At 37.3% G+C, this 17,181-nt stretch overlaps 2 protein-coding genes across 2 annotated transcripts; both read left to right on the top strand.

The window, feature by feature from the left end:
• The first annotated feature begins 4,266 nt into the window (after nucleotides 1-4,266).
• Nucleotides 4,267-13,865, top strand: LOC107878131 (nuclear pore complex protein NUP133). The gene is made up of 8 exons (XM_016725031.2): nucleotides 4,267-4,710; nucleotides 4,799-4,923; nucleotides 5,135-6,964; nucleotides 9,658-10,376; nucleotides 10,583-10,735; nucleotides 10,865-11,195; nucleotides 11,437-11,504; nucleotides 12,906-13,865. The coding sequence occupies exons 1-8, from the start codon at nucleotides 4,508-4,510 to the stop codon at nucleotides 13,458-13,460; spliced, it is 3,984 nt and encodes a 1,327-aa protein (XP_016580517.2). The 5' UTR covers nucleotides 4,267-4,507; the 3' UTR covers nucleotides 13,461-13,865.
• Nucleotides 13,866-14,327: 462 nt separating this feature from the next.
• LOC107878133 (chlorophyll a-b binding protein 5, chloroplastic) lies at nucleotides 14,328-16,174 on the top strand. Its single transcript, XM_016725034.2, has 2 exons — nucleotides 14,328-14,814; nucleotides 15,412-16,174. The coding sequence occupies exons 1-2, from the start codon at nucleotides 14,669-14,671 to the stop codon at nucleotides 16,061-16,063; spliced, it is 798 nt and encodes a 265-aa protein (XP_016580520.1). The 5' UTR covers nucleotides 14,328-14,668; the 3' UTR covers nucleotides 16,064-16,174.
• Nucleotides 16,175-17,181: the final 1,007 nt, after the last annotated feature.

Genomic DNA, 17,181 nt, shown 5'->3' with positions numbered 1-17,181 from the left:
TGTGGACTATTTTGTGCTTCGTAGATCGTTTGTTATCAATGAGAAACACCAACATACATAGAAGCAAAATTAAGAAAATAAACATGAATTAATCAAGGATATTTCCCTTTCACATATATTGGTTGTCCTATATTTTATGATAGGAAAAAGAAGAGTCACTTTGAAGACTTGGTGATAAAAGTAGCAAGAATAATATTCAGATAGTAGAACCAATTCTTATTATTTGAAGGAAAACATATTTTAATATCCTATGTGCTTCAAACCATGCATGTTTACTTGTTATCAACCATGAACCATCCCAATAACATTATTAATCAAATCTATATAATCTTTGTACAATTCTTTTTAAGTAAATTAGATGGGTTGAAAAGTGAATATTGGATTTCTTAGGAAGAAATATGCTAATCATGAATTAAAGGAGGACTACAATTCAGGTCGATGTGCCTAAGGCTCTTTTTACAAAATTATCATGGAGTTTCAGAGGATCCACTTCATCCTTATAGAGTACTTTCATGTGGAACAAATATTACAAATAGGTCCATCCCCTTATGGCTAAAGGATTAGGAGCCTCTCATGCTTGGAGAAAAATATTAGAGGTAAAGGAAGAGGGATAACATGAAATTTGGTGTCAAATAAGAGCAAGGACTGTCAATTTTTTATTTGATAACTGAACCCAACTAGATGTTTTATACTATACTGAAGAAAATGCAAGGGAAGAGGAGATAGAGGTAAAAAAAATTCATAACAATTGATAAATAGGACAAGGTAAAATTATTGGATTGTATTTCAGAAGAGATAACAGGTCACATTATTGAGAATATAAAACCAATGGTGAGTGAATAAAATAACAAGACATGGTGGAGGGGTAGAATTGAAGAAGGGTTCACTGTTAAGTCTGCATTCAATATTATGAGAAGAAAAAGGAAGAGAATGAATGGTTGTCAAATATCTTAATTAAAAAAATCCCGTTTAAGATATTTTTTTCTTATGGAGAACTTGAAAAGGGAGAATTACTACTAATGATAACCTAAAAAGGATAAGGATACAAATAGTCTCAAGATGTTATTGTTGTAAGAACTATAATTAGGAGACTATGAATTATTTATTTATACAACCCTCATTGCTCAAAGACTATGGAGACAATTTTCAAAAGTCATATGGAGATGGTGGAGTCACCTAGCTCCCACAAAGCTAAAAGTTGTCTTGCTTGCAATACTAGCTATCATCATATAGAAGTTGTGAAAAAGGAGAAATTCAAAAAGGCATAAGAAAGAGATAAATTACCATATACTACTTCAGCTTTGTCAACAAACAATTCATATGTTTGTTAAGCACAAGTATGCATTGATATTTATCCCCCACAATGGATAAATGTTGTGAATTATCTATAGATCCGCAAAGCAAGATTATACCATAAAACAGTAAAATGAGAGTTTCCTAGTAAAGGGTGGATTGAATGCAACATAGATGGTGCATGTAGAGAAAATCCTAGAATATGAATCTGTGACTTCTATTTAAGAAATGAAGAAGGAAACTTGATGTATGCTGAAGCTAAGGAGATTCGATGGACTACAAATATGATTCCAGAAGATACAACAATCAAAATAGCCTTAATCTATTGCATAAGAAGTTAGAGAAATAACATCATTTTAGAGACTGATTCACTTAGTCTTTAAGATATGTTAATTAAGGAATGGAAAATTCCTTGGGATATAACATGCACAATGAAAAAAATTCACGAGATGATGAATAAAGCACACACCCAAATTAAATATGTTTTAAGAGAGAAAAATTAATTAGCGGACTAAATGGCTAACAATGCATACAATCATAATGGAATATATTGCTATAGGAGCTTACAACAGATACCTAAAACATGCAGGCAAATTTTAAACACAGATAAAGCACAAATAGCATCAATACACACCAGAACAAGAAGGATTACATCAACAAGAAGTCAGGATAAGTCATCACACACTGCATAAAAATTGGACTCACGGTTACGATATTTATAGGTTAATGTTTTGCCACTTCTTGAGCGATATAACTGTGAGCCAATCTAAGCTAGTCTACGGTATGACATCTTACAAAAAGAGTCACCAGCAAAAAGACGGGGCTTTAGGGTCTTATGGAACTTTTTATTCTCGTATCCAACAAAGAGTGACAAAAGAAGGAGACCTGGAGTAACTTGTTTTTCCCTCTTGCTGCTTTAACTACAGAACAAAATGATTGGTACTTGGTATAGGATTAGAAATAGTGTAAATCACAAGGAGAGATGGATACCCGTTACCACAGAGTTGAAATATGCGACCTTGTGCCTTTTTTGAAATCATCACCTGAGTCTCGCATCCACCGAAAAATGCATCTACAAAGAAACATTGATTGAGGAAAGATGTAAAGCAGAACCAAATGAAGGATAATGGAAAAAGTCTTAGTTCTGTGAGCTGAGAAAGGAGCTCAAGACAAAACCAAAGAGGAGGTTGATTGATCACCCACAACAACAAGCAGATAAAATGGGAGTTGAAGAAGTGCAGCTCCATCACTATTCAGGAGAAAAACTGCGAGATAGAGATTTGGCAACCCTATTTTGTTGAGTTATGTCCCAATACAAGAAGAATAGGGTGGGTCGGATTTCTATGTCATTGGATCATACTCCCTCCGTTCCATTTTACTTGTCCCAAATTGGGATGGCACAATAATTAAGAAAAATAATAAATAACATGTCTAGTTTATCAAAGTACTCCTATTAAATGATGTTTACATTTTAATTTAAAGAAAAGGTAATTAATGCAAAGGGTAAAACATGAAAAGAAAAGTTTGTCTTATCTTGATAAGTAAAATGGGACAAGTAAAATGTGACATCAACTTAACCAATTTGGGATGGGTAAAATAGGACGGAGGGAGTAATATTCAGTCCATTTGTGGGATGATACTTCAAGTTGCATTTTCTTTATTTTCTTTTGATTGTTTTTGGATGTAGTTAGCATTTATTTGATTATTAATGAAATAAGCTCCAAAGATCGAATTTATTTTTTTTAAATACTCATGAGCATGATGTAGCCCAAACATTTGATGGGGTTATCGCTGGATATTATGTAATACATGTTACTACTTAATTAAGTATGGTATCCTCCTCACCAAGAAAAAACCTATTGGTACAAAAATGTAAATAGCTTATGTACCTATTATTAATTATATGGACATGACATTTAATACACATGAAGATTTGTTTGAGAATATCCATCGATATTTAAGAAAAAATGATCAAGTTGGATGGATTATGATCATTGTTTAACCTATTTTGATTGATTATCTTACTTTAAATAAAATTTGAGCGGATCATTAACCTACCCATTTGATAATTGAACCTATTTTATTCGCCCAAATTCAATTACAATCGACCATTTTCCTATGAATAATTTTACTTTTCTAAATATAAGTGGTAGAATCTCAAATAAAAAAGTAATAGATATTCTAAACTTGCTCATTAGATAATAAGTTAAGTTATTCACGTGAATGTTTGGATTGCGTGACGAGTTAGCTTGGACTAGGGGAATATAGTGGATTAACTTAGGATTCCCCATCTTAGCTCATCAGAAATATAACTTTTACTCAATTTATCAAATTTTGAACGTGTTATTATGATTTATTGAGTTGATTATGAGCTTGTTTGAATTGATTTTAAAAAAAAAAATTGTAAGTCAATTTTTTTTAAAAAAAAATTGTACTGTTTGGAAGTGATAAAAAATAAAAAGAAATATTTTTAATCATTTGTTTTTAAGAAAAAAAAAAAACAAAATAACCCAAATTTTAACTACTATAAGTCAATATAAACACGCTTACAATTACCAAAGGATGTAATGCAGTGAATGGAGTTGTTGTGTTGATTATGAGCTTGTTTGAATTGATTTTTTAAAAAAAAAAAATTGTAAGTCAATTTAAAAAAAAAAATTGTATTGTTTGGAAGTGATAAAAAATAAAAAGAAATATTTTAAAACCATTTATTTTTAAGAAAAAAAAAATAACCTAAATTTTAACTACTATAAGTCAATATAAACACGTTTACAATTATCAAAGGATGTAGTGCAGTGAATAGAGTTGTTCATCTCTTAATTAGAAGTCTTGCATACAACCTTTGAATATAAAAAAACTCTTAATTCAAAGAATTTTATATAGCGTAAATTTAAATTAATCAAATTTTAATAAAAATACCAAATACTTAATGAAAAATCAGATTCTCCCTTCAAAATAAAAAAAAAAAAAAGAAGGGAGAAAGAAAATGCAAAAAAAAAAAAAAAAAGAGAAGTGAAGGAAAAAGAGCACCCTAACCGCTGCAAGATTTTCAAAAATCCTCAAAGTTTCAAGTCTGTTGATTCTCCTTTCAACTTTGTAATCTCCTACTGGAGTTGTAACTTGTGCCCTATATTATGCTTTGGCCACTAGAGAGAAGCTAGCAAGCACCCATACGCACCTATAAATCCTTAAAACCCTATTCTCACTCCCAGAAATGTTCTCTCCAGGTACAAAGAGATCAAATCTGAATGCTCGCAAGAGTGGCCGCGATAAACCTACTACTACTACTACTACTAGCTCACCGGTCACGCCGCTTACCCAGAATAGAAGACCTCTTGATGACAATTCTCCTATTCCTAATCGCCCTACTACTGGTACACCTGCTCCCTGGGCTTCCCGTCTTTCTGCTCTCACCAGGTAACACACACACACTCCAATGACATGTTTATCTCATTATATGTGAATGGAAACTGATTAAGATAGTATTTGTTGTTAATTGTCATAGAATCCCGCCTGCGAAGAAGAGTGATAAAGGTGAAGAGACTGATCCAATTCAACCTGTCTATGTTGGAGACTTCCCACAAGTCCTACGTGATGAACAGGCAGTTTTGATTCAGAAGCATGCTCCTGGTTAGTGAATGAGCTGATAATCTAACTTGTATGCTTTCACTTTCTGTCAGTGCTGCTTTCAGAGATTGCTATTCTTAGTTGTGTCCACTTTTCCATAATTAAGATAGAGTTATAGGTTCCAATATTCCAGTGTTTTGAATTCATGCTTTACAATCTAGTGTTATCTTCTCAAGTGATTGATTTTGAGACTGCGCATGTATTTTTGTTTAAGGTAATGTGCCCATCTCCGGTGGAATGGATAAGGAAACGTCCTTGACGTGGGTTATATGTGGCAACAAACTCTTTGTCTGGAGTTACTTATCACCAGCAGCTTCTAGGAACTGCATTGTTCTTGATCTTCCTTTGACAATGTCTGAAAATGAAGATGTTGGAAAATCTTCTAATGATTGGTTAGTTTGTTTCATCAATTGGGATAGGAGTACCAATAAAGTTTCTCCACAATGCCGTTCTGCTGGTGTTGTTGCCTGTAATCGGAAAACTCGAAATCTCATATACTGGCCAGATATCTACTCTGCAGCTCGAAATGAACCAGTAGTAAGTTTCCCTGAGGAGTCTGAGGTGAGTTTTTCTACCTCTGATGTGAAGGGCACCCCAACCAAGTTGCGGCAGCAGAATAAGCTTGGGAGCAATGTTACTCGTTCAAATTCTCTCAACTGTTTGATTGCTTGTGCTGTCCCTAAGACTCATCACAGTCATGCCTCTGTTGCTCTTGCTTGTAGTTCTAATGGCGAACTTTGGCAATTTGTCTGTAGCCCCAGTGGTATTCAGCGCAGAAAGATTTCTCAGGATATTTTAAGTAAGAGCTCTCAAGGAAGTGATGGTGGGCAATTCTCTGGAGGCAGGGGCTACCCTAGGTCACTCGTTTGGCAGTCTCTTTCCCATTCTTCGGACAAGGCCAACAGACAGTTTCTTTTATTGACAGATCATGAAATACAATGTTTTTCCATTGAATTTTCTCCCTCCTTCAATGTTTCTAAGATCTGGACTCATGAAATTGTTGGCACTGATGGTGATCTGGGTATCCAGAAGGATCTGGCTGGGCAGAAGCGAATCTGGCCTTTGAACTTGCAGATTGATAATGACGGCAAGGTTATTACTATTCTCATTGCAATTTTTTGCAAGGACCGGGTCACCAGTTCAAGCTACACTGAGTATTCACTTTTAACTATGCAATATAAATCTGGGGTGAACGTCTCCTCAGAATGTGTGCAGCCACATGAAAGGGTTTTAGAGAAAAAGGCTCCTATCCAAGTGATAATTCCTAAAGCTAGATTTGAGGATGAAGAGTTTTTATTCTCTATGAGACTGAAGGTTGGGGGTAAACCAGCTGGTTCAGAGATCATACTTGCTGGTGATGGCACCGCAACTGTTTCACATTACTGGAGAAATTCTACCAGGCTTTATCAATTTGATCTACCATATGATGCTGGAAGAGTTCTTGATGCTTCAGTTTTCCCTTCAGATGATGGCGAGGATGGAGCTTGGGCTGTACTTACTGAAAAAGCTGGAGTTTGGGCTATACCTGAGAGGGCGGTTTTACTTGGTGGAGTTGAACCACCAGAGAGAAGTTTATCACGTAAAGGAAGCTCTAATGAGAGGTCGTCACTGGAAGAGAGGAAAAACCTATCTTTTACAGGTAATATTGCTCCTAGAAGGGCAACTTCAGAGGCATGGGATTCTGGAGATAGACAAAGGACTGGTCTAACGGGAATTGCGCGCAGAAGTGCTCAAGATGAAGAAGCTGAAACTTTACTAAATCAGCTTTTCCATGATTTTCTTTTATCTGGGCATACTGATGGTGCTTTCGATAAACTGAAGACCTCAGGGGCATTTGAAAGAGAGGGCGAAACAAATGTTTTTGCAAGAACAAGCAAATCAATTGTGGATACCCTTGCAAAACATTGGACAACCACCAAAGGTGCTGAAATTGTGACTTCATCTATCATGTCCTCGCAACTTTTGGAGAAGCAGCAGAAGCATAAAAGATTCCTTCAATTCCTGGCTTTATCCAAGTGCCATGAAGAATTATGTTCTAGACAGAGTATGATCTCTTTGCCATATTATGTTTGCTTCTTCCTCTTAGGCCCCAAAGTGTGGTTGAACCAAGCTTATTTGGTATGCCGGAAGTAATTTTCTATGGCAATATTTTCTTCTAAAACATTTTTCGTCATATGGTTGGTGAGTGAAAAATATTTTTTGGAAAAACTATATGCTAAAAATTAATAATAATATTCGCAAATCGGTGAATGTTCTGTTGAGATTTTTGTGTACAAAAGATTAATAATTGTCTATGTGATAGTTAAAATTTAAAGGTAGTTCGACAGAAAATAATTTACGCCTTTCCCCCTTTAATGGAACATGTTTTCCTTGGAAAACATTTTTTGGTAACGGAAAACAAGTAAATGACTTCCTCATGGGAAACATTTCTTGAAAAATGACTTTCGCTATTACCAACGACACACTAAGTTTGACATGATTTATTATATGTAGGATCAGCTACAATGGGTGTTCTATTTTTAACTCTTCTTTTGCTTTGGTATGACTTAATTCACTACCAAGGAAAGTCCATTCAACCCTGCAGGCAGAGCCTTCCTGGCATTGTAAAAAGACCTTTCTCATAATTGTCCTCGTTTAGATTGGGGATTCAAACACACAAACTTCTCTCATGAAACTAAGCGCATAGCAACTACAAAACATAAAATTGTTTGAAATTATAGTAATCTATTTTAATTTATGGTTCCAATAAAATGTGTCAGATATAGTTCCATTTAAATTTGGTGATGTGACTAACAAAATACAACAACAATAACAAACCCAGTATATTCCCACCTAGTGGGGTCTGGGGAGGGTGGAATGTACGCAGTCCATACCACTACCTCTAAAGTAGAGAGGCTGTTTCCGATAGACCCTCGGCTCAAGACAAAGGACAATATACAAAAACATCAAAAGCATGAAACATGATAAAACTAACATATGTACGACATCCACAAAAATATTGCACATTGCCAAACAAAGGACACCAAAGTCCTCCTAACTACTGACTACGATACATCCACCCACCTTATCCCTCTATCCTAGTGTTTTTCCTCCAAACTTTCCTATCTAGGGTCATGTCCTCAGTGAGCTGTAACTGCTCCATGTCACGTCTAATCACTTCTCTCCAGTATATCCTCGGTCTACCCTACCCCGCTTGAAACCATCCAAGGCCAACCTCTCACACCTACGAACTAGAGCATTCGTGCCCCTCCTCATCACGTGACCAAACCATCTCAACCTCACTTCCCGCTTTTTATCCTCCACCTACACCACTCCCACCTTCTACCGAATAATCTCATTCCTAACCTTGTCAGCCCTTGTAAATCCACACATCCAACACAACATCCTCATTTCCGCCACCTTCAACTTTTAGACATGAGAATTCTTAACCGACCAACACTCCGCTCCATACAACATAGCCGGCCGGACTGCAACTCTATAGAATTTGCCTTTAAGCTTGGGAGACACCTTCTTATCGCATAAAATTTCCGAAGCGAGCCTCCATTTCATCCAACCTGCCCCAATATGGTGAGAGACATCCTCATCTATCTCTCCATTCCCCTGAATCGTAGATCCAAGAAACTTAAAACTATCCCTTTTGCAAACCGCCTGTGTGTCCAACTTCACTACTACCTCATTGTCTTGCCTCGAGTCACTAAACTTGCACTCCAAATACTTCGTCTTGGTCCTACTCAATCTGAAACCTTTAAACTCCAGAGTTTGTCTCCAAACCTCCAGCTTATCCTTAACACCTTACCGCGACTCATCAATCAAAACTTCGTCATTCGCAAAAAGCATACAACAAGGCACCTTGCCTTGTATGCTTCGCGTCAACACATCCATCACCACGGCAAATAAAACGGACTAAGAGTTGATCCCTGGTGCAACCCTGTCAAGACCGGGAAATGCTCAGAATCTCCTCCCACAGTCCTTACCCGAGTCTTCGCTCCCTCATACATATCCTTAATCTCTCTATGAACGCCAACAAAATGCTTTATATTATTTAGGATGAAAATTTTTATGCTTAGAAATATGGATTATATGTCTATTGGTTTTATTGACAAAGGTTTGTCACAAGTAGAGTTCAAATGGGCGGGTTGGACTGAATTTGGGTGGATCAAAATGGGCTGAGTCAGTACGAATTTTAGATTGACCGAATTGAACATGTCAAAATGAGTTGAGCTACTAAATGGGCGGACGGGTTGGACGGATCATGTTTTCGTTGGCTAATTTTACCTCCTCTAATCATAAGCATCCTTTTTATGCTACAATTAAAAATTTGTTTTTTACAGCATAAAGCTGCAATTCCATACTGGGAACTGAACAGGAGATAGGAGTGAAGCTTCTTAGGGATTCCATTAGAACCTTGTTTTCACGTACTACAAGCAGCAACTCCCCCCCCCCCCCCCCCCCACTCCCCACCCATCCCCCTTCCCCCACATTAGGTTTTCAACATAGGGTCAAACCTGCCTTGTTGCCATCACTGCTCTTGGAGATCATAGATTCTGACAAAGCAAGTCAGACCATCTAGCTTTCAATTGTCCTTGAATGGTCTAAATTAGCTGATCAATTACTGCGAGAATGCTATTTGCTTGTCTTAAATCTGTTCACTGCAACAGCGTAAGTTAATGCCTGCAAAAGCATATCATCTACATGCTTTACAAACCATAGGCCTAAGTGTTTTAAATTCTATGCCAGGGCATGCTTTGCATATTATCATGGAACATGGTGAAAAGCTTGCTGGCATGATCCAATTAAGGGAGTTGCAGAACATGCTAAATCAGAACCGTGCCTCAGGAGCTGGCACTTATTCAACTACTGAGATGTCGGCTTCTGGTTCCCTGTGGGATGTCATCCAATTGGTAGGCGAAAGAGCTCGCCGAAGAACAGTTCTTTTGATGGATAGGGATAATGCTGAAGTTTTCTACAGCAAGGTCTCGGATCTTGAAGAATTTTTTTATTGCTTAGAGAGAGACCTCGATTACATTATCAGTGAAAAGATGACAGATTCTGTTCTCTTCCAAAGAGCATATGAACTCTCCAGTGCCTGTGTTACTTTGCTTCGCACAGCCATGACTTGTAGAAACAAAGACCACCTCTGGTATCCTCCATCCGAGGGCTTAACGCCATGGACTTGTCAAGAAAAGGTGCGGAATGGGCTCTGGAGCCTTGCATATTTTATGCTTCAACTGGTAAAGGAAAATAATTCCTTGGATGATACCATAAAATTAGATTTTCATGCGCACCTTGAAGTTCTCTCTGATGTATTATTGGAAGCATATTCTGGTGCTATCAATGCAAAAGTTGAGCGTGGGGAAGGACACAAAAATCTGTTAGATGAGTACTGTAATAGAAGAGATGCACTCTTGGAATGTCTTTACCAGCAAGTGAAAGATCTAGTTGAAGGAAAACTGCAGGTTGATCTCTCATTCATTTCTCTTGGAAGGTTTGATCTATATACCAGGAGATAGATCAAACCTTTTCTCCCCTATCGCGTCTGTTATTGTGTTTGTGTATGTATAACAAAAGGAGTTACCTAAGGATAAGATATTCTTGAAAAGGAATATGGCATGAAGTCTTATCCCAGCCATTTTTGTTAGCTCAAACATATTCATCCATGCAGGATTTAGGTGAAGCAGCTGTGGAGCAAAAGTTAGAGATTTTTGGAAAGCTTTCCTCAGGCTTGTTGTCTATTGCAAAAAGACATGAAGGTTACAAAACTCTATGGAGTATATGCTGTGATCTCAATAATTCTGAACTACTTAAAAATCTTATGGTAAAAATTTGTCTGTTCTGACTTCTGAGTGTGTTTGCTTGTTCTTATTCGTCTTAATAAAGTGATTGTAGATCACATGCTTCTTTAGATGTTTTCTTACTTCTGCTTAAAAAGCCTTTTCTTGTGCAGCATGACAGCACGGGACCTAAACGAGGCTTTAGTTACTTCGTATTTCAACAACTGTATGACAACAGACAGTTCTCTAAGCTTATGAGACTTGGGGAGGAGTTTCAGGAAGACCTAGCAATATTTTTAAAACAGCATCAGGATCTCCTTTGGCTTCATGAAATATTCCTTCATCAATTTTATGAAGCTTCTGAAAATCTACATGTTTTGGCTCTTTCACCAAAGGATACCTCTGCTATGGAAATTGAAGCCGAGTCATTTGACACCACCATTGAAACAGGTTTGGTGGAAAGAAGGCGGTTTCTGAATCTCTCGAAGGTAGCTGCGTTGGCAGGTATTGTTTCCTTTAACTATGTAAATAAAGAAATTTTAAAGTTGAGTAAAAATGACTGATTTAATTAAGTTACATCAGTTGATTCCAGATTCATTATAGTTATTTGAGATTGCTGACATTCTTCATCTTCCTCATTTTCCGTGTCATTTGGACGTTTGACCTTTAGAATTCAACAAATTTCATCTATCCAATTATATTCTTTTTACTGGTGCCGACTCACATTTACTTCATCTCTTGGTAGGAAGAAGTGCTAATTTTGAAACAAAGGTGAAGCAAATAGAGGCTGATTTAAAGATTCTGAACTTGCAGGTATCATTTTAATTGGAGCTGAGGATTTTGTCTCACTTCAGTATAAGTTGGTCTTTTGTTAACAGAAGTTGTACAATGACGACAATACAAATTATTAGGACATCTAGCGATAATACTGGCAGTGACTACTCAAATTCTAGCTTACTATCTTGTGGGTTTTTACCATTACGGCCCCCATCTATCTCTTGATATGGAAATGTCTTGTATGGTTTACTGTTTATCTGCCATAATTTAATTGAGGGACAGTAATAATTTTCGTCATGACAGGCTTGAAAAATGACTGTTCAACATTTGACCAACAAGATTAAACAGAACATAGGAGCTTATATGGACTTCTGTTATCATAAAAACTTCCAACGTTTTAACTTTGAGGTAGATGATTGCAGGCTACTGTCTGGTAATAATTGGAAAAGAAAAAGTTCTTGTTTGAAATTTATGAAATAATTGAGGTAAAAGTCTGGACAAAGGAAAGGGCAGCCCGGTGCAATAAGCTCCTGCTATGCACAGGGTCCGGGGAAGGGCCGACCACAAGGATCTATTGTACGCAGCCTCACCTTACATTTCTGCAAGGGGCTGTTTCCAAGGCTTGAACCCATGACCTCCTGTTCACATGGCAGCAACTTTACCAGTTACTCCAAGGCTCTCCTTCAAAGTCTGGACAAAGTGCTTAAACTGTATCTTCACCAACTTCGAAAGTTCTACACCTACAAACACTAGAAGCAGCCAGAGACAGCTTTTCTAGAAGAAATATATGAAAAGCTAATAGGAAATGAGAGGTTTCCGCTGTGGGTTGAACAGCCAAATTCAGTGACCCAAAACCCAACCAGGCAAATGCAGCCAGTCAGTGCCCCACTTCCCCTTTTTCTTATTGTTTTGTCGGTTTTTTCTCTTAATGGTCCAGATTGTTGTGAAGAAAGAACTATCGGATGAATATCCTCCTATTCTCAGTCGCTGTAAACGATTTCTTTTTCCAATAATGGTGCTGTTCGGGGCAGTTCGCAGACACATCAACTATTCCATCATTTCTCACTAGCACATACACCAATAGCTTTGCCTACTAAAGACTTAGGCAGATGAGAAGAAATCACCTAATATCTTCTTTGTCTCTGCTGGAATTTGAATCCTGGCCTCCAAGGTTTTCACCCAATTCATAGAATGCTAAGCCATGCCCTTGCGTGCCTCTGTTAACCATATTAACTGTGTGCTTCTTTGTCTCTGCTGGAATTTGAATCCTGGCCTCCAAAGTTTTCACCCAATTCATTGAATGCTAAGCCAGGCCCTTGCGTGCCTCTGTTAACCATATTAACTGTGTGCTTGATCACTTGTTCTCTCTCTCTCTCTCTCTCTCTCTCTCTGTGTATGCTCAGGCGTATCTTATTGTCAAGTTTACTTCTCTTGCAGGAAGAAATAATGAAACTCCTTCCTGACGGTGAAAGGCAAAATATTAGCCAGCGGCTTCTTCCTCCGGTGGACCTTATTGAATTGTGCCTTAAAATTCAGGATAGGGAGCTTTCATTGAGAGTTTTTGACATTTTTGCATGGACCAGCTCCTCTTTTATCAAGTCTAACGCAAGCCTCTTGGAGGATTGCTGGAGAAATGCCTCCAATCAAGACGACTGGGAGAGGCTGTATCAAGCATCAGTAGATGAGGGGTGGGGTGATGAGGAGACTTTGAGCATTCTAAAGGACACCATCCTTTTCCAGGCTTCCAGCAGGTGCTATGGCCCCAAAGCTGAAACTTTTGAGGGCAATTTCCAGGAAGCGCTGCCACTGAGGCCAGAAAATTCTGAGCAAGTGACGTTGAAGAACATGGGATCCTCGGTGGAAACAATCCTGATGCAGCACAAGGATTATCCTGAGGCCGGCAAGTTGATGCTGACAGCAGTTATGCTAGGAAGTGTTCACTCCAATACTATTAGTATTGTGGAAGAGGAGGAACCTACCCCAATGGAGTAATTGTCCTAGCATTCTGAATGATTGTGGGAAATTTGTGCTTACCCTGCATAATTTGAATGTTTCTTTGCTGGTTGAGCAGCTTGATCTGCAGTTTTTTAACACTGAAGATGAAATTGTATATGGCAGTCATGTTCATGTATCAGTGCTCGTTGTAGTTAAATCAATATAGGGTGAGTGCTTGGTGGTTCAATGACGTTGGTAGAATGATTGATGAGCAGTGTCAGAAGATTTTTGGTTCTTTTAAGAGTTCAAAAGTTCTCTGTCCACCAAGCAAAGGAGATTTCGCCTTGTAAATTTAGTTAAAATGTACTTATGATTTGCCTACTTTCCTAGCAGTCTGTTTTGCTGTCAGTCAGGTATACTGCGTGTTATCACATATCCAAGGTATTTTGACTTTGCCGATCATAACTACTTGTCAGGCATCTGAGTTTCAGAGAGTTCTACTGAGTTTTTCAAAAGGAAAAATAAACAGTGCATTTCGTATGGATTGTGTTGTTTGTACATCTATAGCAAAAAGAGTGCATTTCTTGACAGAATAACGCTATTCACACCTGATATGGGGCGTGATGGGAGAAGGATCAAAATTACCCCCACATATTCAAAATAAGAAAATGAATGAATAGGTTAAAAATCCTTAAACTATTATGATCGCTTGGTGGCCGGTTAGAAGGTAAATTATTCATGTATAAAGTTGATTTTAATATTTTTTTAATCTCTTGCGTTATCCTAAACGTCTTGCTACACCAAAATTACAACCTAATTCCATATCAGATTAATACCCACATAAAATAATTTCCATTTGCTGAGCTGGAAATTACAAGTTGTCACATTATCGATCGGTTCTTGTAAACTTGGTACATTTGTTTGCGAAAGATTCTTTTGAAATAATGACTGTTCGTCTGTGACCCACCGTAGAAAATTCTTGAGTGGCAAAACATATCTGAAACTGAGAGAAAATCTCACCTCAACGGATGTAGCAACGCCACGTGGCAGAACGGAGGCCTCTGTCTACCATATGAAAATCACAAGGGAAATCCAAATACATAACAAGAACCAATCAGCCATTGCTGAGTTGTACATCTTGTAATCCTCAAAAATCCATTAATTTGCATATATAGCCCCTAGTTCACTCTTCTTCCCTCTCATATCAGAAAGAAGAAGGTAGTAAAAGAAGAGCTTTTTTTCTCTCTATTAGCAAATTAAGGAAAATGGCCACATCTGCAATTCAACAATCAGCATTTGTTGGACAGGCAGTTGGTAAATCACAGAATGAGCTTGTTAAGAAAATTGGCAGCTTCAATGGAGGCCGTTTTACCATGAGGCGTACTGTCAAAAGTGCTCCTCAAAGCATCTGGTATTTCTTTAATTATAGTTCAAATCTAATTCTCCATTCATACCTTTTATACTAGTACTATTTTTTGATAATCTTCATGTTGTGTTACATGGTAAGAAGAAATCACCTGATATTTTTTGGAATTCGTGTGAAATTTCATGATTTTTAGTACATATTAAATTGAAGTGTCTATATACGCACATATCATATTATTTTCAAAAACACTATTATGTTTTCGATAGACACTCGGCTCAAGATAAAACAATAGATAGTAATGGAGGTACAAGAGTCAAACAGATAATAACAAAAAGAATGGTTACTACTTATACAAAAAATTAAGTCACATAAATGCATCAGTGTGTGACAACACTATTGCTTAACGAATTATAACCTTGACTTATCTTTCAAAATGACATCGCTGTACCCAAATATTCTTACAAAACAAGCTCTTGTATGACTTCTTCAGCAGGAAGCTCTACATCTGCCTCTTTCTTCAAAGATGTAACATCTTTATCTGCACTCCCACAAGGCACAATATGCTTACACTATTATGTAATCTGCAGTTAACACACAGAGAAGAGAAAAATATTTAATAACACCTGATTAATGATGAAATAGGTACGGAGAAGACCGCCCAAAGTACTTGGGCCCATTCTCTGAGCAAACCCCATCATACCTCACTGGTGAATTCCCAGGTGACTACGGATGGGACACTGCTGGACTCTCGGCTGATCCAGAGACGTTTGCCAGAAACCGTGAGCTTGAGGTGATCCACTGCCGTTGGGCCATGCTTGGTGCTTTGGGCTGTGTCTTCCCTGAAATACTTTCCAAGAACGGTGTCAAATTTGGTGAGGCTGTTTGGTTCAAAGCTGGATCCCAAATCTTCTCAGAAGGTGGACTTGACTACCTCGGCAACCCAAACCTTATCCACGCCCAAAGCATCCTCGCCATTTGGGCCTGCCAAGTTGTTCTCATGGGCTTTGTTGAAGGATACAGGGTTGGTGGAGGCCCACTTGGTGAGGGTCTTGACAAGATCTACCCAGGAGGTGCCTTTGACCCACTTGGTCTGGCTGATGATCCCGAGGCTTTTGCTGAATTGAAGGTCAAGGAAATCAAGAATGGACGCTTGGCAATGTTCTCCATGTTTGGATTCTTTGTTCAGGCCATTGTTACTGGAAAGGGCCCAATTGAGAACCTCTTTGACCACATTAATGACCCCGTCGCCAACAACGCTTGGGCTTACGCCACAAACTTTGTTCCCGGAAAGTGAAGTAATTAGGGCTATCTAATCTGTAAACTTTGGGCTAATGAAGTTTTATGCTTGTCAAAGATTGCCTTGTACCTTGATGCTCTATTTAACATGCTCTGATATTTACCAACATATAGTAATGTTTCTCACTGTTCTAGTTTTGTTTTTTGTACCCCTAAATATAATCTTCCCTTTTAGTTATCACATTTTGGTTACTGATTTGTCCACTAGCTTCCAAAGCTAGATTAGAAACCTTCTTTCAATATTCTCACCAATGGGAGTCGATCAGAAATGCCATAATGTGTTAATATGGTATATGTCAAATTCAAATAAAAATATTGAATTTGTATTAGTGAAAGGATGTATGTAGGATTGCGAAATATCATCCACTCAATCAAAGGTCTCAGATTTTGAACCACAATGCAGAATTACTTTTGATAAAGAACATATTTCCCCGTGTGTTCAAGTTAATCTATAAATTTTGGATGAACCCTCTCCCTAAAAGAAGAAAGAAGAAAATAAATGATTGGTTAAATAATCTTCTATAACCAGTTTAAATAGAAAAAAAAGATTATTATATAACTAATACTAAAAACACTTATAATTAACGATTCGTAAAATGGAAGTCCCAAATTGATTTAGTACATTGGTTCACTTCTCCTTTCCATGCCTTATCCCTGATCAAGGGAGTAAACTATGGCTAAAACATTGATGGTCCATTCAATTCACCTAAAATTTTACGGTTTTGCACAAGATAATTTTGTATGTGGATGATGTTTAGCTCAACCCATTTAAACTCTCTCCAAGTTATTCCAAGGAATGTTTATATTTTAGACTGTTTTTTAATTTTTGCTCTTCAACATTTTGTGTATTAAAAAACAGTGACTTGACATTAACAGTGATAAAAAGGTGACTAAATTTTTGCCCTTCAACACTTATAAGACATAAGGCATAAGAGTTCAAAACTGATAACTTATGTCTTACAAGACATAAATTTAGTTTTAGAATCAACAAAGCTATGTCTAAAGCTACATAATTTATTCGAGTTAATATTTCAAAAGATAATTGAATTATTAAAAATTATCTGCTTTCTATCAAAAGTATCACTCAACTTTAATTTTTATTTTCTAAAAGTCACC

The sequence above is a fragment of the Capsicum annuum genome, chromosome 7 (assembly GCF_002878395.1).
Source record: "Capsicum annuum cultivar UCD-10X-F1 chromosome 7, UCD10Xv1.1, whole genome shotgun sequence".
Classification (NCBI taxonomy): Eukaryota; Viridiplantae; Streptophyta; class Magnoliopsida; order Solanales; family Solanaceae; genus Capsicum; species Capsicum annuum.
This window is presented reverse-complemented; position numbering and strand designations above follow the sequence as displayed.

Coding starts and splice junctions, on each gene's coding strand:
- LOC107878133 (XM_016725034.2), top strand. CDS start 14,669: ATGGCCACATCTGCAATTCAACAATCAGCATTTGTTGGACAGGCAGTT. Junction 14,815..15,411: donor AGTGCTCCTCAAAGCATCTG/GTATTTCTTTAA, acceptor ATGATGAAATAG/GTACGGAGAAGACCGCCCAA.
- LOC107878131 (XM_016725031.2), top strand. CDS start 4,508: ATGTTCTCTCCAGGTACAAAGAGATCAAATCTGAATGCTCGCAAGAGT. Junction 4,711..4,798: donor CGTCTTTCTGCTCTCACCAG/GTAACACACACA, acceptor TAATTGTCATAG/AATCCCGCCTGCGAAGAAGA. Junction 10,736..10,864: donor AACTACTTAAAAATCTTATG/GTAAAAATTTGT, acceptor TTTCTTGTGCAG/CATGACAGCACGGGACCTAA.